The sequence below is a fragment of the Drosophila novamexicana genome, unplaced genomic scaffold, assembly GCF_003285875.2.
Source record: "Drosophila novamexicana strain 15010-1031.04,08,12 unplaced genomic scaffold, DnovRS2.1 tig00000072-arrow-arrow-pilon, whole genome shotgun sequence".
Taxonomy (NCBI): Eukaryota; Metazoa; Arthropoda; class Insecta; order Diptera; family Drosophilidae; genus Drosophila; species Drosophila novamexicana.
In genome coordinates this window covers 574,982-601,315 of record NW_020824771.1, presented here as the reverse complement: position 1 = coordinate 601,315, position 26,334 = coordinate 574,982, and the positions used below count along the sequence as shown (strand labels likewise).

Here is a 26,334-nt window from a genome sequence, read left to right as displayed (position 1 = left end):
AAATTTACGTTCGTAAAACAACAAAAATGTTCTGAAAAAGTCTGGGAGCAAAGCGAAAAAGCAGCAGAAAAACAATTTTAAAAACTTTGATGAAAACAAAAAGGTGAACAATTTGAAGCGATCAAACGAAAAGCGATCAAACATTTCGTGTGTGCAGAAAAAAGTTAAAAAAAAAAACAAACAAATCAAATTTATTGTGTGCCAATGTTGCGCAAAACCCATTTAATGTGTGTGTTTTTTGGCTAAGCAAAGCACGAGACAGTTTGAGGTAATATACACATACAAATACACACATATATATATGTATAAATGTGTATGCATATATCGCAATATATCTCTCGAGTGTATTGAAAACAATCTAAACTAAAGGCAAATATTCATATCGTGGCAAAAAGCAGGCGAAACCTAAGAAAACCCAGAAAAAAACCACAAAAACAAAAACAAAAATTAACATGTAAAGACAATTTTCCAAAAATCAAACTAATTAATTATTCGTAGTGCAGAAAGCAAATAAAACAAAAACAAAAAAAAAAACACATTCAGATAACAAAACTTATAAACAAAAAGAAAACGTTTTAAGCTATACATTAAATTATATTACATTTATGATAAAAATAAAACACAACCACAAAAGGAATTCAATTGAAATCCAACACACACACACACACACACACACACAAAAGCATATTTGAGAATTTAAAAGGAAACAGTTTTTGGGCCAAACTAAAATTAACAACATTCCCCACGGACACAGTTTTGAGTCACTTGAAAACCCGCTTGGATCAGGAATCACAGAAAACAGCTAAAAACTCAGTTTGGGATAACGAATTTTGGTAAGTGTTTGTCAAAGTTAAGATTAAAGACGAGGAACCCTTAATTCTCATATTTATACAATTTGACTAGGGACATCACATTTTGTTATGTTTGAGAACTTACTTAGGTTTTCTTAAGTATCTATGTTACTCTTAGGAGATTTGAGGAGTGTCTAGGGAAATTTCGATAAAATTTATGAAACATGCAGTAAAGTTCTTTTTGACAATATCCATATTATCTGAAAGGACCTTATAATAGTATTACGGAAGTAATCAAATTGGACTGAGCAATGCCGGGTAACATCAGTTTACCAGTCTTAATACATATATTCGAGCATATCCTTATCATCAAAGTTAAATACTGATTAAAACTGTAAACCTGTTTATATGGATTATAAGATTCATGTAAACCTAATAGTTAGAGCTTTTTAACTTAGATCAGGTTTTATCTTAGTATAACTATCTAGCTAAATAACAAGAGCAGAATTTTAATTCCAAAACTTATTTAAGATATATACTTTGGAGTATTATTGAGCTGTACATATTGACTTTTAATTATTGGAGTATAATATTCTCGTTTTTGATAAGAATTCTTAGTGCGTGCTCATCTCTTATAGAAAGTTATTGAATTTCTTATCAATTTATAATGCCAAGGGACAAGTTAAAGTACACTCTATATAATGCTCGAGTAATGCCTCTTAAAAAGTAATTATGAAAAAAGTACAGACTGGCGCAAAGCAGAGCATACGCATAAAGTGTGCGAGTGAGACGGAGCTGTGGTCGGCGCATTGTGCGAAAGAGATGGCGCCAATGCGCGCCAAAAAGCAGGCAATAAAAACGGTGCTTAACGCTGCGGCCATCCAATAAATAGCCCCCTATTATATAACGGACTTATGTACACATCAGCACATATATGTCCACTATATGCATGTGGCCAAGTGTGTGTGTGTGTATGTGTGAGCGCTCATCTACATGCAAATTGCATTTACGCGCAAAAAATTAATTATTGAAAAAATTGCGCGGACAGGCTGAAGCATGCGAGCGCAAAAGGGTGAAACAAGCCACCCAAAAAGCCCCAAACCCCCCTTTGAGCGGATGGGGGGGGGGGGGGGGGGGGGGGGGGGCAGAGCACACGAAAATGCCAGTGGGCAGCGGTCAAGGGGCGTGTGCGGGTGTGCGGGGCTGCGCGGGCTGGGGCTGGGGCTGGATAGGCTACTGCTGCGCCTGGCAATTGAAAATCGAAGCACAAAAGTCGAAAGGATGGCGAACAGCAAAAAAACGAAGAGGAAAAAAGGAAGCATTACACATATTTTTAAATGAATTGAAATAAAATTTCGTACATAAAAATGTGCGAGAGAATGAAATGAATTACGTATGTGGCTGTTCGAGTGTGTGCGTGTACGTGTGAGTGTGTATTTGTGTGTGTGCATAAAAGTACAGTTGACGCCATACAATTTTAACAGCAAATGGCAGCAGCAGGCAGAGGCGTAGGGGTTGGGGTAGGGGCAGGGGTAGGGGTAGGGGTTGACGCGTACGCTTGGAAGGGGTTGGTCAGTCAGCATCCTTTTGACATGACAGAGCGTCGAATGTGGTCTGCACACATCCAACTGTGTGTGTGTGTGTGTGCGAGCGTGTGTGCGTAAGTGTGAAAGAGACTGAGACTGTCTGCAGTCGGTATTATAGCTCTTTTCCACGCCCGGCGCCCACGCACTGCAAGTAGCTGCAATTTTAAATGGTTGGAAGTCCGCCTGCTCTCCAAACGAGCGCAATTATATTGCTCTATAAGTGCGTGCGTGTGTGTGCATGTGTGTGCATGTGTGTGTGTGTGTGTGTGGACCCAGCAGCACTTACTTGTACCTGAAGAACATGCGAAGAGTCACCATAAAATAGGCAGTGCCTGATGTTTCTTTGTTTCTGAAGTCTTTGAATTACATTGCATGGAAATATTACTGATATCTGAAGAATTTATCATCATATTAAGTCTTATATGGTTATAATTTTAATCAAATTTCTAATAAAAATGAAAAAGTATTAGAGCGTAAATTTATTATTATAAAGACAATTTTCGTTTATCAAATTTTGTTTTGCTCTAACTAGAGGACATTTATACTATGAGTAAACTCTATAATACTTTTCCTTTACTATTATTATTATTTTTTTAATATTTGACAAAACGAGCGCCTAAGTAAAAGCTGTAACTAAACTTAAATTACACCCTGACGAATCACTGAAAAAGTAACTGCCTAATGGCTGGGCCTTGTATTTCTAGCCAAGTTACGTGTCTGGGCTCGCCTCTCGAGCATTACGTTGGCCAGCTTTAGCATATATCTAATTATTTTCCAGGTATTTTCCACATGACGACAAATTCTAGCGGCTTTCTGTGGGTCTACGCGTGAGCCCTGCCATTAACGACAGCTTGAATTCACATCGTTTTTCTTGTTTGCCTTTTGCAGGCCATTTTTTAGTTTTTATTTTCTTTGCGCTTTTCCTTTTATTTCCGCTGCGTGTGCAGTTGGCAACAGCAGCTACAGCACTGCATAAAAAAGTTAACCGCCGCCAACACCCACCCAAAGCGACGCATCCAAAAAACCACTCAGAAATTGCACATTTTGTGCTTTTCCTTTTTTTGTATTTCGTTTTTTTTTTTTTTGTTTTTTTGGGCTGCATTCTTTTCCATGCCATTGCGTTAATTTTATTGCAGCTGCTGCGCAATTTTCATTTTATTTTCATTTTTGCAACATTTTTTGTTGCAGTGTCATTGAGTGCAACTACATATAAAACAAAGTCTAGAGCAAACGTGACATATCATTACCCACAGCCAAGAGCCAAGGGGGGAAACCGCCAGTTTTTTGGGCTAAAACATCAGAAAACATTGTAACATTGTTTATTTTTTGCAACGAAGGTTTTCTCTTTTGTTTCGCCGCTAGGAAAATTAGGGTACTGCTGCGTGGCGGGAGGGGGAGGGGGGGCAATGGGCGGGGGTGGGACAAGTTGTCGAACGTTTTATGTAAAAATATTTATTTTATTTAAAGTTTTGCACGGAATTGAGTTTTAGAGAATTCTAATAAGCGCAAAATCTAAAATTTTTAATAAACATCTAAAAAGAATGTTATCAAATATTAATAAAAATAATAAATAATATGCATTAATTATTAGAAAATTAGGTGCATTTCCACAAAAATTCGAAGTCAATCTTGATTCTTAGTCAGAATATAAAACTTTCTTCTGGAAATAATTAGTCTTATACGAAAATCCCTTTAATAGATATATCTTTTGCCCTTTCACAAAATAATCTAAATCAATTTTAATTCTTAACTTGGGTTTCATTTGGGTTTAATCTTTCTTCTGCTTCGTTCTGCCTCTTACCTAAGTGGTTCATACAATTTCAACATTAAAGTCTAGCTCGTTTAATTACAGATCATAGACAAAAGTAGCTTGGGTTTGTTTTAGAATGGTTCTGCCCCCCCACCACCCTCCGCCTCGGCCCGGAAGCACGTATGTCAACTCGCATAACGCAGGCTTTTGACAACTTCAAAAGCATTTTGGGCACATTTATTTACGGTTTTTCTACTTTTTGCGCTGCAAGTTGAATGCCCCCGACCCAAACGAACATAGCTGGCACACAGCTATCCTCTGGCAATAGGCAATAGGATGCGGTGCCAGGCATGCAAAATGCCCCGCTACCCGCTGCCCGCTGCCCGCTGCCTGCTGCCTGCTGCCCCACTGTGCCGATGGGGCAGCAGCTTGTTGGCCTTGCAGCTACGACATGCGGCTGGCTCTAAATGCTGGCCAACCCTCATCCCAACTGAGGTTTAGTTGGGCGGCTGGGCGCGCCTTGGGGTGGAGCTGGCCAGTTAAGGGGCGGGGGGCAGGGGGCAGGGGGCAGGGGTTGGTGTGGGGTTTCGCCATGTCTGCCTCGCATCCTGTTGCCTGCACATCGCGCACATTTTCGCTTTTGTGTTTTGACATTCTACACGTACTCACGACAACGGCGAGCACAAGGCTCAGATGTTGTTGTTGTTGCTGTTATTTGCTTTCATGACTTTCACTTGCAACACGACGCATTGTGTCACAGATTTGTTTTTGTATCTAGATGCATGCATGTATACGTCTATGCGATACAGATACATTTGCATATGAGAAGTGCTTAATTAGAGCTCTCCTAAATATGAGAAGCGTGCATGTTATAAATTATTTTAATTGCTGAACTTACTTGAATAGATCCCATAAATTTCGGACTGTTAAGCTTAATGAATATGTTGGGGTTATGTAAGGCAAAGGATTTGTTTTCTTCAACATGTCTTTAATAAGACTGCTGATAGATCTTATATTATTTATGAGAGCGCTTATTAATATACCATAAATACATTCTAGTCTCTAATTATAAATTTCAAAAGCTAAAAGAAAGTTTATAAACAGCTTTTAAGATATTTCGCTAATCACAATTGAGTTAGTTTTAAACCAGTTCACGCAGTTCACATTCTATTTATCCGCAAGTCTTTCGATATAAGGGCTGGCTATTGCATGTCAGCCGCCTATCAAGATTCTGCCTGGCAACGCTGGCGTATGCGTAATATTTCCATACGCCTCGTGGGCTGCTGCACTTTGCGTCCACCTCAAATCGTTTCTTTTGTTGCGTCAAGGATTGTTCTGTTTTCACTCGTCGTCGCATGCAACAACAAATGCTTTTTGCCTCAATCAGAGGAAAAAACCAAAACAAATGAGCACATTCAAATATATTTCACTCTGTGTACATTTTGGCTATGCCAAACCAGAATGTTGCGGCTAATGTTGCTGATAAATATGCTGTGCATGAGAGAATTAACCCAATTAAAAGGCCCGACCCTCAGGCTAAGCAAATATTTAACTCAATTAGCAAAAGCTGAGATAAATATATGTAGAATTATTAATTTAATACAGTGTGAGTTGAGTGTAAATCTCTGACAAAGGTGTGAGGCTGTGTTAGGTATAAAAGTCCAAAATGTTAGTATAAATTTATAAAATAGATAATAATAAAAGTATGTCGTATAAAGAGCTATGCTATAAGCAAAAGGAACTCAGTCGAAGGTAGCATACATATAAAAAAGAGTTTCATTTTTAGTTTGATGCCATTCCATTAAGTTTGTAGCACAATTCTAAACTCCGAACTGTTAAAACGTATGAAACACAAGATATTTCAAAAGTAAACACAGTCAACAAAAGCTTTTAAAATAAAATGGATATCAAACTATGATGAGGACTTTTACCCACGCCCGCTTCTTTGTATGGTATTTGTTCTTTCTCTGATGTCGACTGCATTTCCAGCAGCAACAGCAACTACAATGATGGCCCCTCACAAGTGCACTTTTTGCACACCCAAGAACAATTTTGTAGTGCCTGCGGCTCCACAATGGAGCAGGCACAAGAACACAGTAGCTACTGCCGCTCCCCACCTTGGGCAGCACACTAAAATGTGGGCGTTGCCAACATGGCAATAAAAAATTTAAGCCCGCGACTGCAAATGCGACTTTGTAGGCGCCTGGTTCCATGTGCGCATTTTCCTTTACTTAGTTTCACGCTTTTCTTCGTTGTTGTTGTATTGCACTTGATTTATATTGAAAGCTGTCAGTGGAAAAGGCCCAAACAAAGTCCAAATTGACGTTTCAACGATCCACAGATTGCACAGTAGCTAAAGCTGTCCAATTACCTTCAAATATTACTTCAAATACAATTTAAGTAGCCCCAAAAGCTTGATTTATTTTATTTAAATATAAATATTTACATCAACTTAAAGTTTACATGAGTTTTTTTTCTTTACAAAGCGTTTAACATTAAGCGTAAATTGTTTTATTTACGTATATATATTTAATCATACTTAAAGTTTACTTGACTCTGTTGTTAAACAAAGCTTTAAAAATTAAGCGTGATTTATTTTATTTAAATTTATATTGAATATATACATTAAATACTAACTTAAAGTTCAAATGAGTCTTTTGTATATTATTTAGTTGCATTTAACTAACACTGTTTTTCACAGCGAAAGCTTTAAATCTTTTATGAATAGCTTAAAGCTTCCTTAAAGTTTATATGAGCCTTATGTTTAACAGAGCTTTGAACTTTAATCGTATTTTTTTTTATTTTGAGTATATTTATTGACATTTTCTTATTTTATTTAAATGAATATATTGGAACTTTTACACTAACTAAGATTTGCTCAGCGCCAGCTTTTTTACTTTCAAGAAAAGCTTAAAGCTCGTCGCAGGCAGCTTATATCACTTAAAGCTTTCCTTAAAGCTCTATAATTCCACTAGCTCAACCGAACTGTTAACGAATGTCTATAATTACATTCTTTCGCTTTGGCGACTCTTTTGCAAATCTTCTTATATTTTGCATGATCTTGTATTGAAGGTGCTTAGTTTTTAGCCAATTTGCGACCTATTATCGATACATAAAGCAACGTGTCAAACGAGTCTAATGCAATTAACTTAAATGACTGCAGGAAAATGCAATTTAGCGAAGTATATATTCAACTACATGACAAAAGGCGACAGCGAGCAACTTAAATACCAGAAAATATCAACAAAGACAGTCGCAAAAGGGGAAGATAGTAAAAAAATAAAATACAATAACTAAGCGGGTACAGTTTGCCATTTGACAGGTGACAAAATGCAACCGTGCGTAAGTCAACCTCCCGCTATCTCTCTCTCTCTCACTCTCGCTCGCTCTAGCTATCACTTTCTGCGCTCTCATGCGTAAAGTGTGAAAATCCGCACGCACCTGGCGGAAAGTCGGGACGCAAAGCCGAACAAAGGGCGCCGCTGCCCACGCACACTACGTCTGGGATTAGTCTAACGGCATTCATGTAAATAATAGGATTATTTAAGGGCTGACATAACGGGCCAGGGGTCGTTCAGGGTGTCACGACCCCTAAGTAGCTGTCAGAAGCGCACAGCCCAACTTGTCGAGCGCCCCTCGCGGAGAGTGTGTCCTATTGCAAATTGAAGAAAAATAAATAAATTTATCCAATTTTATATATTTGAGCTTACAGAAAGCGAAATCTACTGCCCATTACGTGCGCGTCAGAATTATCGTGCGCCAGCATGTTGCTAATTTATTTATGCCCCATTTAAATGTTGCCTCGAAATTAGATTTATTTGACCAGCTGACTGATTGGTGATCGTGGAAAATGAGCGGAAAACTCTTATATGAAACATTTTTGTTCACAATCCGATCAGTTTTAATATTGCTTTCGCAGATCTTTGGGAAAATTCGTTTGAGAGGCGTTTCACGCTTTCCGCAAATCCGCTTATCGGGATTGAAGAACAAAATGTGAATCCGATCACTTTTAATCTGTTCAAAGTTAAAATTTCAAATTAATTGACGGGTGTTAAAATGTCAATCCCATAAAAAATGAATCCCATTATAATTTCAAACGTTCTCAAGCGTAATTCAGCGATTGTGAAAGATCCACTCCGTTTAGTGGAATTGCGGGTGAAAGTGTTGTGCATAAATTTTGATAGGAATTGATAGTTTATATGTATATTCCTGAGCTGCCCTCTTAGCTACCTGTCCATCACTTAGAAAGCTGTGCTGATAAGACCCGGCGCTGCGAGCTAGATTTTGGTTAGGATTAGTTCACAATATATTGCATCGACGGGTACATATTTAATCTATGGCACTTTATTTTTGGATTTTTCGCACCATTTCCCTTTGTGTGTGTCTTTCATAATAAGGTTTAACGCCGCCTTCTGTCTTGGCGCTGCGATTTCGCCTGAAAGTGAAAACGGGCAATTTGATTGGGGCAAACTCTGAACAGTTGCCTCTGAACAGCCCACATCCTTAGTTCCCCCGATTGGCGTGCCCTTCCGCGCCTTGCCACTAATGGCAAAATGGAAAAACAAGTTTTTAATACAAGGCAAAAGTTTTCATTTCGTGCAGACAGCCACGAGACAAAAGGCAGTCCATAATACCGGGAAATAAAATAATAAAAAGAAGGATTTACAAACTGAGTTTTCTCTAGTAGAATTTTTAAAGGGAAATACCAGCAGAAAAATATCTACTTAATTATATAAAATTATATCTATATTAATTATAGAATGTTTATTTTCATTTAAATATTTGTGCGGACTATTTGTTTTGCATTCCTTTAAGTGTTTAAAGTAAAAACAAAATTATCAATAGGGTATATTTAGGCTTGTTATCAACAAAATAAAAAAAGTAAAGGAAAAAAACGTATTCTTCAAACATTTGAGATAAGCGTGAAGAGTAAACAATATCAAAAAAAAGCAGACAAGCAAACAAAATAATACTCTAGTGTAATCAAATATCAAATCAGAAATCTAGAAATCCAGATACTGTGAATGAATATTGTGACTGCATAGATACCCCCGCAATATTATTATCGTCCACCCGCAGCCCCTGCGCCGCACAGCTCGCGGCTGGCGGAAATGTCATAATATTCATTCAAAATTGTGCATTTTCTTTACTTTTTTTTTTTTGTTATATTTTTGCCATGTCTGAAAGGTAAACAAAATCAAATCGATAGGTTACTGAACCAAAAAGCAAAGCCAACAGCAACTGAAACAGGAAAACACCAAAAAGCAAAAAAAACACACACACACACAAAATAAAATAAAGAATACATACAAATATTGCAAATGCAATAATAAGTGCAAAGCATGGATACAGATATATTCATAGCAGATACAGCTACAGATATATATATATATATATATAGATATATACATTTAGCAGACATAACTAGAAGTGTTGCCAACAAATTCTAAAATTAAGCATAGTTTGCATCTTATAATGCCGAACACAATAGAAACTTGCTTGTCGTGTATCTTAAAGAAAATGAAAATGAAATGAAAATGTTTTTTCTTTTTCTTTGAGTAAGTTTATAAACCCTTGCAGGGCGCAGTATCAACTATCAAATATGCAACACGATATTTGCGGCATTAAGTAAGAGTAAACCAGGGTATTCCCTAGTCGCGCACTCCCGTACTCAATCTCCATCTAGTTTCAATAACATGAAATTTATTGATTGTTAACCAAATATTGTTTAGTACTAACGGATATAGCCCGGCTTTGCACAGGCACATATTTTAATCAAAATATTGGATATTATTTCCGCCACCCAATTCTAATCATACTACCTTAAGCTCCGCGTCTCAAATTATATATTGCATAGATATTTCCAAATGGGTTTGCAGTTGATTGCAATCAAAGTTTTCCGCGCAATTCGGTTTCGGTTCGTTGATACACTTAATTTGTGCTTGAATAAAGTAGAGCTTTAAAAATGAACTTTACGCTGAAATGCAAAATTTCGCAAATGCGAACTTTAAGCAAAAAGTGGTACAATTGTTTTTCACGCATTTTCCACAATTGCGCGTGGAAGATTGCCCTTCTATAGTACAATTTCCTAGCTTTTACAGCTTTGGATATGCGTTGATCATCCAATCAGTCTGTCACACAGTCCGTCTGTTCAGTCAGTCAGTCAATCAGTCAGTCAATCAATCAATCAATCTGTCAATGAGTCAGTTAGACAGTCTGTCAATCAGTCCGTATGCCACTAAGTCGGCCTATCAGTCAGTCAATCAGTCAGCCAATCAGTCAAGCAGTCAATTATTCAATCAGTCAGACATCAGTCAGTCAGACATCAGTCAATCAGTCAGTCAGTTAGACAGTCTGTCAGTCAGTCCGTATGCCACTAACTCGGCCTATCAGTCAGTCAATCAGTCAGACATCAGTCAGTCAGTTAGACAGTCTGTCAGTCAGTCCGTATGCCACTAACTCGGCCTATCAGTCAGTCAATCAGTCAAGCAGTCAATTAGTCAATCAGTCAGACATCAGTCAGCCAGTCAATCAGTCAGACATCAGTCAGCCAGTCAGTCAGTTAGACAGTCTGTCAGTCAGTCTGTCATTCAGTTAGTCAGTCAATCAGTCATCGGTCAGCCAGTCAATCAGGCAATAGGTCAGTCTGTCAATCAGTCAGTTAGTTTGTCAGTCAGTCAGTACGTCAGTGCATCAGTCTGACTAACAGTTGTTATATATGCATGCTAGAGCATTTAACAGTCGGGTATACGGAAGTCAGTTCTTTCTTAAATTTATTTAATTTTTTGCCTATGGCTTGAAATTACATTTAAACTTGTCGTTCTGCGTGTTTTTGTTGTTGTTGTTTTTGCAACGTTGCCAAAAATTGAAATAAAAATAAAATAAAATAAAAAACGAAACGAAACGAAAGTAAGCAACATGCAAAAACGACAGAAAAGACACGACGAGACGTTGTCAGCAGTTGTTGTAGATAATTTAATTTTTTTTTTTGCTTTTTATATTATTTTTTAATATTTTACATATCTGGCTGGCAGCAAATTGTGACCTATGTATATCTGTATAAACACATATCTACATGTAGCTTCCCCCTCCCTCCCGCCTTCCCATCCCTTCGTGCATGCTCAACATGTTTTGTACTTATTTGGCATTGTTGTTGTTGTTGTTGTTGTTGTTTTCGGGTGCCTCTTTTGTTGTTTTTTGATTGTTTATACAAAAAAATTGGTTGTTTATTTATAAAATATTGCATACACATCATACAATAATTTACTTTATATTGTACATGTGTCTTTCCCGCACACGCTGCCCCGGCCCCGCCCTGGGCCGCCCCGCCCACCACGGCACCTGTCAATCTAGCCCGCACCCCTCTGAATTGAATAGCCGCGCTTCCCCCCCTGCGGCTCATTTTCGGCTCGTTTTCGTCAACCCGGAAAACAACGAAATCAAATGAACAATTGCAAATTTCTGTTCTTTGGTCACGATAAGTGACTGACTGAGTGGGCGTTGCCACAATTCCGCCGCGGTGGGCGTGGCCGGGCTAGTGGGTGGGGGAAGTATAAAGATAGAGGTTTGCGCTTTAAGCCGTTTTTTAACTGAGTATTGGCCATTGTGGGTGTCGTTCTTAACTGATTGCCCAAACGGTTGAGTGTGTGGGCCGATTGAGAGATTGGTCAGCGGGTCTTGAGGTCGAATTGCAGCTAAGATATCAGTCAGTGGAGTGGGAGGGAGATAGCCAGTAGATCAGAGAACAGAGAGTTTAACTTTTTGAGTTTAAAGATAACAAAGATATATGTAGGTCGATCAGCAAAAGTGGAGCCTAGCTAAACAATTATATCCTAGTACTATAAAAGTCCAGCATTTGTCTGGAATAGAAGGGATCCAATCTTAGGTTTAGATAAAAAGATTCCTGATCAATCTGAAAAATAATTTAGCGTCATCTTAGCTAAAAGCTGCCATATGTTTTATTGTAGCTGCTTTAATCCCATCAGCTGCCCTTTCCCGAAATAACAGCAGCTGTCATTTTCAGTACGCTTTTTCGGTCTTAACTGCGCATTAATCGTAGAACCCAAATAGTAGCAGACGTATTAAGCAACTAAGAGAGAAAAGAATTAAAAAAAACTTTATACACACACACACAATCAAACGGCAGCGGCAGCGGCAGCAGCAGCAGCACGCGCTAAAAACAGCTGCGCTGGCAGCGCAGTCAGCGTTAGCATTGGCGTCGCCGTAACAGCGGCATGGGGCCGCAACATTAGAAAATCGACAACAGAGCGCCACAAGCTGAGAGGAGAGCATAATGCTGATGTTACGCGGCGAGAGCGTGAGCTGAGAGAGCTTTGGCAGCGACTGCACTAACACTAACAAGCTTGTGCCTCGCACACACTTACACACTTAAGCACAGCTGGAGGCCGGGGTTCGACCCGCCGGCAAAAAGTTAAAAAATTTTGCAATTGTTTTGACTAAAAAAGCTTAGAGAGCGCCTCTGTGTGTGCGAGTGTGAGTGAGCGACTGTGTGCGTTAAGAGAGACAGAGAGAGAGAGAGAGTGTGAGAGAGTCGCTCGTTACTCGCTGCTCGCTGGTTTTGCTTTTTTTGTGTGTAGACATTATATTTGTAGTTGGCGGCGAGACCAGAGACCCCCAGACCCGTGGCCATAGCCATAGCTAAAAGTTGGCGCGCGCTCCGCTCCCACAAAAACAGACAAAAAAAAAAAAACCAAAAATAAAAAAAAGAAACGACGACTTCGCCCCGCTGCGCCTTGCGCTGAGTTTCTTTTCGTTTCGTTTCGCCTCGCTTTGGTTTCGGATTCAGATTCGGTTTGTTGTACTTACGATTTTTTTTGGGCATTTTGTTCGATTTTTGTGCCGCTGCCGCTGCCGCTTGCAGTCGTCGACCGCCAACGACGACGACGTCGACATCTAATAAAAAGCTGCACACGGTTTATATATAGAGAGTACCCGAGTACTTGTATTATAGAGCGTCGACTGCGTGGAAATAGCCAGCAATAAAATAACTAAAAACAAAATGTAGTCGCAAGCTGAGGAAAGAATATAAAAAAAAAGGAAGAAAATATAAACACGCAAACAAAAAACAAAATAATAACGAAACAACAAACAGAATTTCGAATAAACAAACGAATTGTGCATCTGTGTGCGAGACACGCGGCGTATACGCAACGCCAGGAAGCCAGGCTAACGGAGCAGCAGCTGCAGCTGTCGATAAACCGCCAAGAGCTATAACAACAACAAAAAAAACATTTCGATTTAAAACTATTTCGCGCACATAATCTACAAATTTTGTCAACGTTTGCAGCATTTTGCAACTGCAACTGCAACTGCAGCTAAAAAGCGTGTGCAAGTGTGCGTGCGTGTGTGTGAGTGCATAAAAATTTGATGTAGCTGCGGCAACAACGGTACGCGGGGGTGTCTGCATCTGTAACTTTCCGTGTGTGTGTTTGTGTTTGTGTGTGTGTGTGAGCCACTGTGAGCACGTGCAATTGTCCAAGTGTATTAGTGTCTCTCGCTGCTCTCTGTGTGACTTCGCTTGATTGTGTGTGTGTGTGTCTGTGTGAGTGTGTGTCTGTGTGAGGCAAACGCCGCTGCAATTTGCAATTTTTTGTCTACACGCCGCTGCAACTGCGCGCAATAAACTTTTTGAGGTTAGTGTTAGCCACACACACACACACACACTCGCATACATATGCATGTATTTTTATGTATACTCGCGCTAATATAGCTGTTATACAGTCCGCCCCAAAACTCCACCCCCTGCCCCCGTCCATGCTCTTGTTATCCTAAATATGCATTTGCCTGCGTCCGAATTTTGTTTGTATTTTTGTTTATGCGACACACAAAGTTATCGTTGTTATCGTTCTTGTAGTCGATGTTGTTGTTGTTGCTGTTGTTGTTGTTGTTGTTGCCGGCTGAAACTCGAAAATAGTTATTTGTTTGGTTTTATAGTTTTTTGGGTTGGGTGTTTCGTGGCGGTTAAATGTCGACCAAGTTGCTTTTATGGCCTGTCAATTAGTTAATTTGAGCTTAAAGTGGATTTTAATGCACTCTGTTAACTCTAGCTTTATTGGGGCGTTGCTCCTTTCACCAGCTCCACTTGTGGGCAAATAACTACCTCAAACGGCATTTAAAACTTAAGGCTCCCAAGTATTTCTACTGCAAATGCATTCGATATTTTTAAAATGCGCTCAAAAGTTCAAGCAGATCCGATCGTCTTCTGTTGCTTGCATTTACATTTTTCATTTATTTAAACAGTCGTAAAAAGTCTTTAGTCTAGAATTGTACGAATGATAGGAGATAACATAGTTGGAAGAGTCAGGTACTTCTTAGTTTTAAAGCCACAGTTATTTGTCTAACTATAGAAAACTTTTATTCAAGTTGAGTTTCTCATGTACTTACTCAAAGTCAGGCTTAAATTTTATCCAAAAATAATTGCTTCAATTAATTTTACTTAATCGTTATCAAATGTTCCTAATATATTTATTAACTTTCAAATATATTTCTGTTTTCTTTTTAGCATTAAAAATCAACTAAAAACCAAAAAGAAAATTTGAAAAACATTTGGGATATTTTTTTTGGGAAAACTTAAGAACACAACAATTGTGGAAAACAGGTGAGTGAAAAGCGAATTAAAATTAATATAACAAAAACTTGCTGGACCGTAACGAAAATTAAAAGGAAATCAAGTATTAATAAAAAAATGAACAAAAAAAATTCGCGCAGCCGAAAATGTTTTGCGCGTAAATCAAGTTGACAAAATGCAAAGAGTCAGGAGTAGGTGTAGACGCGGGGGCAGCAGAGGGGATGCAAAGAGAAGTCACACACACACACACACACACACATAGAAAACGGCACTAATGAGCAGCAACAACAAGCAGCAAGAGCAAAGCGAAATACGCAAAAACTAAAAGCAAATAAAGAAACAAAAAATTTGCCACAAATCATTTGCGATTTTTTTCCACTTCTTTTTTTTTGCGAAATTCCCCCTGGGGCTAAATTCGTTTATTTTGGGTGTGTGTGTGTGTGAGGGGGGGGGGGGGGGGTGGGCGGGCGTATAATCTGTGCTGGTGCGTATCTACAAATGCTGTATGCGAATGTCAGGCCATAAAGGAATATGATGAATTATACGCAAACCAAAAAAAAAAAAACCAACAAATTTTTCGCACAAAAAACTAAAATCCACAAAATGTTCAACAACAACAAAACAAGCAAAATCACTTAATTGTGAGCCCCAAGTGTTACACTGTGTGTGTGTGTGTGTGTGTGTGTGTGTGCGTGTACGTGTGTGTGTTGTGTATCTAACAGATACATCTGCAATAGTCTAATGCATGTGTGGCGTGTGGAACTGCCATCCAATCGAGACCCCATCTATCATCACACGAGATCTCAGTTCGAATTGTAGCCGGGCACAGCAGTATTTTGTTTCCTTTTATTTGTCGTTTTTTGTTTGTCGCCGAACGTCGAGTTCGAAAATTCGACGCGTTAATTAAATGTATAGATATTTACATAGAATGCGAGCTCGGAAAAGGTAGCGCGAAACATAACGAGCACCAAATGCCCTAACCCAGCTGGGCAATACGAACTTTAGCTAACACTTGGAACTATTTGCGATTCACTAAAGAAAAGACGACGCATGGGAAATCTATTCATGCTTTCGGAAAGTCAAAATTATATTTCGATAAGCAATCGAGTTGAGATTCATTAAAGAAAAGACGACTAGCGAGAAATATTAAAGAAAAAACATGCGTAGAAAATCTATTCAAACTGTCATGGCTTATAATTCTTTATAATTCGCAAAGTGGAAATTATATTTGTTTGCCAAAACTTAATATTTATTAAATATATATTTGTTATATATCATATTTGTATATATATTTTTATTAATTTACATTTATAACGTATCTATTCACATAGCTAAATAGAGAGAATAACTAAAGCTATTTCTCCTACATCATTATAATAAGAGCTAGAGTCACCAAACTTGACATATAGCTTCTAAAATAGAATATATATATTCATTTGTTGTTGTAAGAAGAGGGTTCAGGGTATCCCCTAGTCGGGAGCTCCCGACTAGAACCTCTTACATGTTTATTTGTTATTTGCCCATTTTTGATGGAATTAGAATCTTAATATATTTGATTGGTATGTTATATAGACTTAGTTTTGTTTCAAATAAATTGCCAACATTTTTCATAAAAGATCTTAACTGTTAAATATTGCCAAAGTGTATTGATTACCAACAGACAAAAAATTGCCTAAAACAAGCCATGCACAAACATGCACAGCTAGTCCAGGCCCAAAGCTGTTGTATCTGCAACATGCCAAACACAAATTTCTGATAATCCCATAAAACCCATTGCCTAGGTGTATTTGCGGAGTACTTCTACCAAAAACCTTTTGCTTTTGGCAAAGAGTTTGCAACTCAAAAAAAAAAAAAAAAAAAATGGTTAAAAAGAAGAAACAATAAAAATTGGACGCCTTTCCATGACTCACATTTTTTTCTACTCTTTTTTGCTGGTCGTGCGGCGTATCTAACAATTGTGCTTTACCTGTAGTTTATGTGAGCGCGCGCTCTCTCTCTCTCTCTCTCTCTCTCTCTCTGAATCTCTCTACCCCCTCTGTGCACCTCTCCCTTGCTCTTCCTTTAGCTCCCGCTCTCTGGCTGGGGGAAGCTTTTATGTATTGAATTAGACGACTGCACAAATTACGTTAAATTTTTGGCGCTCGTTTTTGTTGTTGGCGCAAAAAGTTTGCCATTTTTTTTTTTTTTTTTTTTGTTGTTTTTGTTATTTTGTATACCCTAACCTTGAAACCAAATTTTTGTTGTGTCGTGTTTTCTGCTTCTTCTACGTTGCCAGATAAATAGAATATAGAGATAGGCCCGTGAGCACTTGTGTGTGTGCGTTGGCTTTTAGTTCTAAAAATTGACTACATATAAATTGAAGTTGTAAATCAATTTGAAAGTTAAATTTGTTGGCGATCTGTTAGGAGTGGAGCGGGTAATTGAAGGAAGTGCTGAATCACTGTGGAGCTCGTTTAAATATTTGCAAATGGAGTGGATTGTGTGTGTTCGCCAAGTGTTTTATGATATGAAAACCATTTTAACTGGCTTCGAACTGCGTAACAGAGTCAGCAGATAATCATATGTTAATTAACAGTGCTCTTTATAACATATATGTTATTAAGAACTGCTTATCAGAGTCAGTCGATAAACATATGTTAATTAACAGTGCTCTTTATAACATATATGTTATTAAGAACTGCAAGTAAATGGCGCGCTTTCTACAAAACTCTTATTTTAAAACTCTGTAGATTTCCTTGCTTAATGAAAAGGCGGAGTTTTCTATTTTAAAAGTTTAATGCTAACAAAAATTTCCAGGGAAAGCTTTAAACTATTTAATTTCTTGTGATAACGCGTATCTACCTTTTGCTGCATTTATAATACGCCGCATTTGAATTGTAAAATTATTAGATAAATATATATCCTATTTTTCGTATGCTCCACTTTTTGATTTCTTATTGCTTGGCGAATTTCTTGCCAATTTCTGTGCACGCTTCGCCGGCAGTGAAAGTTGTCAACGTCCACGTTGACGCCCCCCACGATTTCTACTCTAGTTTCCTTGCCTCTTTTTCTATTTCTATTTCAATTTCAATGGCGTGTGGGCCAGCAATGTTTCAGCCAATGACAGGCGGCGTTTATGGCCATTAATATCTGGCATCCATCTCTCGCCTCATTGTATCTGCTTCATGTGCATTTATATGAGTATCTTGTATCTTTAGCTTGTATCTTGTATCTTTAACTAGTATCTTTTGCTGCCACCACACTGCGTGTCCATTGTGCCTCGCCCGTCAGGTGTAAAGTAGGTGGAGTTTGTCTGCTGCTACAAAGCGTGCGTTTCGATTTGCTTGGCTGAACCTTTCAAATTTGTAGAGAAACAATCCTGAATGCACTTTAATGTTCAGTGTGTGGGCTCTTGTTCCCATTGCCATGGGATATTAAATTTGATTTCGTTTGAAAATGCTTTCAACAAGAAATCTGTTAAATATGTGCATTTTTTAAATGTTATTTTTTTAACATAATTGCTTTATGTTATGTTCTGTTATGTTAAGCAACTGTAACTAGGTGAGGCTTGCAGCAAATATGTGCTGCCAGATAAACCTTTAAGGATGCCCGCACAAAGAGGAATTGTAAATTGAAGGGAGTGCACTCGTAAGTTAATCCCAAATATTTTAAACGTCTTTTAACTAATGCACCTCTTTAACCAGCCATAACTGTTAATGTGATTAATTCTAGCTGCCTATCGTTAGAGATCATCTGCTCAGCATTTACGATCGTCTTCCCAACGGATCTGCTAACACTCATTTAAATGGCCGCACGCATTTAAAAATAAACTGCTCATTACATTTGTAAGGGGAGCGCAAGAAGAAAGGCGGCCAGAGTGTGTGGGGCGAGGCAGAAAATAAAACAAACATGCCGTGCTTGTAGATAGATAGTGTGACTGGAACTGCAACTGCAACTGCAACTGCGACTGGGACGGGGACTGTGACGGAGGGCTGGCGCGGGCAGGCGGGGCAATTGCAGCGGCAACGAACGCATAAATTGCAAACGCTGTCGCGCTGCCAATGGAGCGCAATAATTCACAAATAGCAACAGCGACTGGGACTGGGACGGCACGAAGTGCAACTGCATTGCCAGCGACTGACTGACTGACTGCAGCAGCACACCCCGCACCTCGCACCCCGCAGCTACCCCACTGGCCGCCCGCCCCGGCAGTCAGAGTGTCGGTCCCTGCTCGGGCCCCGTTCCATGCCAGACTGTTCTCTGTTGAGGTATCGTATCTGGCAGTCGGTTGGCTAGCGCGACGCGTTCATTTACGGGTTCAAGGTAGTTTAGTTCTCTCGCCTCAAACGAATCGAACTGGCACTCACACTTACACTCACACACTCACACTCATACATACTCATGCTCGAATCTTAACTCGATGCGATGCGTTGCGTTGCGTTGCGATTCGATGCGGTAGCGCCAGCTTCTTGTAATTGTTGTTGCTCTTGTAATTGTTGTTGCTGCTGCCTTTGCTTTAGTTTATTGTTGCTGCGGGCACGCAATGCGTTTTCAATTTAATTTTTCCAATTCATTTCGTCATTTGGCAACGATATCGATTACTTTTCACAGTTTGTTTAACCAATTTAGTTAACACGAAACAGGCGAACTTTACCTTTTGACTTTACTTAGCTTGAATGATTCTTAAAATTGTTCAATAAACAACAATTGTGCAGATACTCAGATGAAAAACAAAATATTTATGCATCAATATATACATAATCAAGATAAATATTACTATCTTCGTAAACAATTTCATATTCCTAGATAATCTACACAAAAAACTATTGCCCACTCTTCTGTTGATAAGAAGCGATGCTCTTTCGTTGTGGCTTTGCTTTCGCTAGGTTTATCACTTTTTCGGTGCTTATAATTCTCAAGTAGTTATAGCTTGGGACTGAGGATACGACCTTGCACATCTAGAGTCTACAGAAAGTTTGCTGAACATAAAACAGGGAGGTTCTTGAATTAGTTAGAGATAGGACTCATTATTTATTCTTGATTTTAATACCTTTTTGTTGTTCTTGCTGGCTTTGATCACTTGTTAGTAATACTAACTAGTTGTTATTTATAATAACTATCTGTTTAATTTATAACAAATAGATGTATTGTGGCTTTCTTATAGCTCTAGGATCGATACAAAAAAGATTACTCAAACTCAGCTTATATATCATATATAAATATATTATCAGCTCTATAGACGGCAGGCAGGTTCTTGAAATAGCTAACTATCCACTGCCTAATTGCTTGCTACTTTAACCCAGTGTCAAATGGATTCAACAAGTCAATCAGATTCTTTGAAGCTCCGTCAAGCCAAATTACTCAGCTTTGCCGAAGTTTCGTCTATTGCTTGTCTAAAGATTTGCAAATGATGAGAGCCAATAACTGGGCAGCTCATGTCTATGTTTAACTATGGCCACATGTTTCTATGCCACTTTACTTGTATATTGTTAATGGATCTGTTCGCTTAGGACAACAGGCCACGAACTGGGCGGCGTCCCGCTCGTCGTGTGTGTGTGTGTGTGTGTATCTGTATATCTGCCGAGACCTTGATCCCGCATTAAAAAGTTGGCACGTCGTCGTGAGGCAGCAAAAAAAATGAGAAAAATATGGTAAAAAAAAACAGAGTAAAAAGAACATTGCAAAAAGATAAAAGACACAAGAGTCAGAGTTGGAAGCAGACTCACAGCCAGAGCCAGAGCCCGAGCCAGAGCCAGGGCCAGCAAAAGGCAGCCCATGACAACAAAAGGAGGCACAACATGTGGCCAGCCAGCGGCGAGTCGCCTGCGATTGGGGGTGTGGGAGCAGCGACAGGCTAGCGTTAATGGGAATGGCGGGCTGCGGGTGGGTTAGAAGGGGCTCTGGGGGATAGATATAAAGGAAGGTGGGGAGGGGGAGGAGTTGTGCCAGCCTGCTTGGCATGCGGTATCCATTTTTGCGGCACTCCTCTCAATCAGCCGCTGATGATCTTCATTGTTTTTAATTTGCGTCGCATTTTTGTTGCTTTTCAATAGTTTTTTTTATTTATTTGTCAAAAGTTTGTTTGAAGTTAAAAATTAGACATTTATTGGCTGTTAGTGAATTGTGTTTATTTTGATAAGGCCTTAATGGAAACATAAGTTTTGACTAAATTTAATCATTAATATATTAAAGACCCACAAATGAACAGGTTTTGGTTTTGTCAACAACTTTTACTGTGTGTTTTACTAGTGTGCTTTAACTAGTTGAGAATTACAAGCAAGTCAGGCAATGAAAAAGCAGAAAGGGGCCTAAACTAATTCCTAATTTCGTCGTGTTTTGTTCAATAATATATAAAAATAAATAATCGAATGACAACTTTAAAGTAAATTCAATATCTTAACAAGTCTTAAATAGGTGATTTTGACTTTCTTGCAGCTGTACCAGAAAGAGTAAAAACTGTTAGTTGTTGAAAGCCCATGCGCAAGAAATTACATTTCAGTCAGTTATTTCGAATAATCATGTGAAAATGACATGTTTTTTGGGTACTCATTGAAGTCAATAAGAAAGAAGCAAAGGCTAAAGAGCAAAGTTTTAATATAATTTGAATCAAAACAAGAAGAACAAAACTAAATAAGACAAAACTAAATAAGAAGAAAGGAACTTCAAATGATAATAAAATGCGAGCTTTCAAAAGAAACAAATGAAGCAGTAAAATAAACAAAAACATAAAACTCAAAACCAAACAAAAAACACTGCAAAAATGTGCAACACGAGTCAATAAAAACAAAAGCCAACGACAAAGAAGCGAAGAGCTAAAATCAAGTGCAAGAGCAGCACAGGATAATCGCTGTGCAGCCAAAAAGGACGCTGCGTAGAACTATCTACAACAACAGCAACAAAAATACCCAAACAGTAAGAAGAAGAAGAAAAAGAAGAAGAAGCAGAACAAGAACAAGAACTACCACAAAATGGCCATAAATTTCTCGGCCTCCTTTGCGGCCTGCATAGCGGCAGGCCTGAAGGTTCCCCGCCAGATAATGTACTGCATCACGCAGGACACGGGCCAGCCGTACGTTCTCTACAAGGACTCGCAGGACGCGGAACGCAATGCCGGCGCCATTGGCGCCAGTGCAGCCCAATGGGGCAGCGAAATGTACCCAAACATCCAGCAACAGGCCCAGCAACATCTCAGCGCCCAGCAGCAGCAGCAGCAACAACAACAGCAGCAGCAACAGCAGCAGCAGCAGCAGAACGCAACAGCCGCTGCGCAGGCAGCAGCAGCTGCGGCGGCGGCGGGCCAGCCGCAGAGTCCGCCGGGCGGCCAGGAGCCGCGGGACAATGGCAGCGGCGACGGACGCCAGCAGCAGGTGTCGCCATCCTCCAGTCCGTATCCGTCGGTGCAGCAGCAGCAGCGAGCGAATGGCAACGCCGAGGATGATGCCATGAATCAGGTGAGCAGCTCCCAGTGGAGCCTATCTGGATGTCGTATGGGAGTCGGGCTGAGGATAAGCAGCTTGATTATCGTTATTCCCGTTCATTTACTCCTCACGTACAGTTCAGGCTGAAGTTCATTTCATTCATTCATCGTCCTACATCAATATTCATGTCTTTATTTGCATAAGGAGCACACACTCATATCCACAAAGACACACACATCACAAAGACACGATCAAATTGAAATACAAATATTTATTACTATAATCAGGACTAAAAACTAAAAACAAAAAAAAACAAAACAAAATTGTCGCTGCTTCAGCCTAGGATTCGAACCAACTCTCTACAGCCAGGATGTGATAAAATTAATTTGGAATTGTTAATTTTGAACCGAGTTTTTGGTTCGAACCCGATTTGCAGCCCTGATTATAGTCATGTTTCATGTAACCCAAACTCTCATAACTCAATTATATTCCGGAATATTGAACTAATCTATCGCAATTTGGCCGGCTCTTCACTTGCAGCTTGCCAACCAACAGAACTCCGCGCCAAATCCAAACCAAAGCAGCAACGAGCCGCAGCACGCACCGGCGAACGCCGGCGAGGCTGGGCAGGGGAATCCGCACGTGCAGCAGAATGGCGGTGGACAGCCGCAAGGTGATCCCAGCAATGGCTTCCAGACACCCGACTACTATGCGCCGCGCCATGGAGCGCCGCAGGGCGGCATGCTGGCGCCACCTGGTTTTCCGCCGCTGCACTATCTCAACAAGCTGGAGCAGAACGGGGGCGAGGCGTACGCGCTGCCCGAGCTGCTGCCGGGACAGCAGCAACAGCAGCAGCAGCAGCAACAACAGCAGCAGAATGGGGCACCACCGAACGGCGGCAACCAGAACGGTGGCCCGGCGAATGGCAATGCCAATGAGGGCGCTGCGGCGGCCAATGGCGTGGCAGCCGGCGCTGCGGGCGCCACGGGGACGCCGGGCGGACGCACGGGACCGGGACGCCCGCACAAGAACAAGCCGCACAGCGATCTGCGGCTGTTCAAGTGCCTGACCTGCGGCAAGGACTTCAAGCAGAAGAGCACACTGCTGCAGCACGATCGGATACACACGGACGCCCGTCCATTTCCGTGCTCCGAGTGCGGCAAGCGGTTCCGCCAGCAATCCCATCTGACGCAACACCTGCGCATCCACGCGAACGAAAAGCCATTCACCTGCCCGTACTGCTCGCGCAGCTTCCGGCAGCGCGCAATACTCAACCAGCACATACGCATCCATTCGGGTGAGAAGCCCTTCGCCTGCCCCGAGTGCGGCAAGCACTTTCGCCAGAAGGCCATCCTCAATCAGCATGTGCGCACCCACCAAGGCGAGCGACAGTTAACACATCCATTACCGATAACGATGGGCGACATCCGCCCGATAGTTAGGGCCGCAAGGCAAACCAGCTACCCGACCCATTTGCTAGCTCCGGCTCTCGTAGTGCTAGCGCGGATCGTCAGATTCGCAAACGTTTGGCTAACAGCGTTTGCAGCAATGCAAATCCCTTGCAAAATTCTAAAACACGAAAACAAATTGAGCGATCTTTTGGCCGAAATTCGAACTTTTTTTTTTTTTGTTTAATTTATTTTAAATTATTCCAAATTCAAGTTGTTGGCTTCTTGAGGGTCCCTAAAAATGGAATGACGAGAGGAGAAGTGGAAAAATGGAAGTGGAATGTAACTCCTAGTCCGATAGATGAGGGGGAAAGGAATGCGGATGGCCAAGCGGAATACCCTCAATTGAAATAAGTAGTTATAAAAATGGGAAAGAAACTTTGTCAGAAACTATTTCCAAAGTAACTAAATACAAATTGAATTTCCAAACGGATAATCAAGATGCTTAACGGATATCTGGAACTTGAGTTAGGATATGTATTTAAAGAATTCGAATATAATATACCTTACAGCATCTTCAGACTTCTGGAGTTTAACAACTCCCAACACTCCACACAAACTAAAAAATATATAAAACCCAAGCAATCTCTGACATATCGATCAGAAAATTACCAAATCGTGCAGATGTCTGGAAAATTAATAAAAAAAAAAATAGTTACAAAAAAAGAGCATTCCATTTGGGGGTCTCAAACAGTCAACAACTTTACAAAAGTGAACAGAACAAAAACAAAATTATTAAAAAAAAAAAAAGAAAAAAAAGCAAATATTAAAAGCTAGTACATCTCTAGTTTAGTACAAGATGCTAGGCGACTTATGTGATAAGCTCGAAAGTGGCTACGAGCCAAATTTAAGCGCTGCTAACAGTGGCACTCTCTGGCTTGATTACTTTCATATTCACCCGGCTGCGGAACAACACGTCCCTCCTGCAGATGTCTCGCCTCATCTCATTTTCAAGAACGGACCGCATCCGACGCTCTGGCCATCGGACGTGCCCTTTCCGGGCGAGGAGGCGGACACGAAGGGCGACATTGCCGTCGCCGGCGGTGGCTACCATGACGATGACTCCCAGGGTACACCTGATGGCAGCGGAGGCATGCACTATCCCTCGTACTTTAAGGATGGCAAGGGTGAGTAGACGAGCTGGCCACTCCTGCCCCCGTGTGCAGAATTTTAATTGGAGCTTCTAGCAGGTCAAAAGATACTGCCCGAGGTGCTGCAACATATTGGCGTACGGCCGGCGAATATGCCGCTCTACGTGCGGTGTCCCATCTGCGACAAGGAGTTCAAGCAGAAGACGACGCTGCTCCAGCACGGCTGCATACACATCGAATCCAGGCCGTATCCCTGTCCGGAGTGCGGCAAGCGCTTCCGTCAGCAATCGCATCTCACCCAGCATCTGAGGATCCACACGAACGAGAAGCCCTTCGGCTGCATGTACTGTCCGCGCTTCTTCCGCCAGCGAACCATTCTGAATCAGGTGGGTTCGGTTCCAAGGGCCATTCCACTTCAGGGATCCAGGCTCCCTCAGTAGGAATCAGGAGGTTTCAATTGGCAGAAAATCAAAATTAAATCGAATCGCGATAGACCTTTGGATATAAATATATATTTAGCATGCAAATTGGAATCGATGCCTACTTGAAACTCCTCTCGATGTATGTCATGTGGAACTGTTCTGATTGTTATTCTCCCACAGCACTTGCGCATTCACACCGGGGAGAAGCCGTACAAGTGCGCGCAGTGTGGCAAGGACTTTAGACAGAAGGCGATTCTGGACCAGCATACGCGCACCCACCAGGTAGTTGTAGCCTAGCCGAAGCTCACACACATGAGGCGCCCGCCAGCGGCAAATGGAAAACAGGTCTTAATCCAATTTAATTTCTTTGACTTCTCAGGGAGATCGTCCGTTCTGCTGCCCGATGCCCAACTGCCGGCGACGCTTCGCCACCGAGAACGAGGTGACAAAGCACATTGACAACCACATGAATCCCAACAGCACCAAGGTGCGGCGCCAGCAGCAACAGCAGCAGCAGCAACAGGTGCAGCAGCAACAACAGCAACAGCAGCAGCAGCAACAGGTGCAGCAGCAACAGCAGCAACAACAGCAGCAGCAGAACAATGCGGCCGCCTCGGTCGCTGTGGTCGCCAATCACCTGATGAACGATGCCAAGAGCCTGGTGGCGCAGCAGTTCCTCAACAACAACAATCCCGCCACGGTGGACAACAAGGCCAACATATTGCCCGTGCGCAGCATGGCGGCCAATGCGGCGGCCGCTGCAGCGGTTGCTCAGCAATCGGTGGTCAAGAATGAGCTATACTTTCCGCAGTGCTACGGCCCGCCCTTCCAGCATCCCTTCCATGCCCAGCAGCAGCAGCAGCAGCCGAGCGCAGCCCATGCAAATGGCCCCACGCCGCCTGTGACCGTCACCGTGGCGAATGCGGTGGCGCCGGGCGTTGTGGTGCAACAGAATGCGGCCACCTCCGTGGTGGCCCAGTGACATCCCACCACTGGAGCAGCTGGAGCGCAACAACAACAGCAGCAGCAACAGCAGCAGCAGCAACAACAGCAACAGCAGCAACAGCAATCGGTGGCGGCAACAACAACAACGCATCTTCCCCCGCCGCCGGCGCCGCCGACAAGTGCGCATCATATCACGGCAACGGGTGCCGCAACAGCCCCGCCCACATCCACACACGCCTCGACGGTGGCAGCGCCGCAGACGGTGACATTGTCCATAACGCTGCCGCCGCCGCCGCCGCCATCGGCGCATCCGCCG

At 41.3% G+C, this 26,334-nt stretch overlaps 1 protein-coding gene and 1 long non-coding RNA gene across 2 annotated transcripts; both read left to right on the top strand.

Annotated features, from left to right (window-relative positions):
- The first annotated feature begins 641 nt into the window (after positions 1-641).
- On the top strand, positions 642-21,423 carry LOC115771490. Its single transcript, XR_004018952.1, has 3 exons — positions 642-833; positions 14,650-14,745; positions 21,130-21,423. It is a non-coding gene; the product is annotated as an uncharacterized LOC115771490 (long non-coding RNA).
- Positions 21,424-21,427: 4 nt separating this feature from the next.
- LOC115771488 (endothelial zinc finger protein induced by tumor necrosis factor alpha) lies at positions 21,428-26,125 on the top strand. The gene is made up of 6 exons (XM_030717213.1): positions 21,428-22,145; positions 22,653-23,493; positions 24,490-24,687; positions 24,748-25,037; positions 25,254-25,358; positions 25,453-26,125. The coding sequence occupies exons 1-6, from the start codon at positions 21,663-21,665 to the stop codon at positions 26,053-26,055; spliced, it is 2,520 nt and encodes an 839-aa protein (XP_030573073.1). The 5' UTR covers positions 21,428-21,662; the 3' UTR covers positions 26,056-26,125.
- Positions 26,126-26,334: the final 209 nt, after the last annotated feature.

Coding starts and splice junctions, on each gene's coding strand:
- LOC115771488 (XM_030717213.1), top strand. CDS start 21,663: ATGGCCATAAATTTCTCGGCCTCCTTTGCGGCCTGCATAGCGGCAGGC. Junction 24,688..24,747: donor GTACTTTAAGGATGGCAAGG/GTGAGTAGACGA, acceptor TGGAGCTTCTAG/CAGGTCAAAAGATACTGCCC. Junction 25,038..25,253: donor AGCGAACCATTCTGAATCAG/GTGGGTTCGGTT, acceptor ATTCTCCCACAG/CACTTGCGCATTCACACCGG.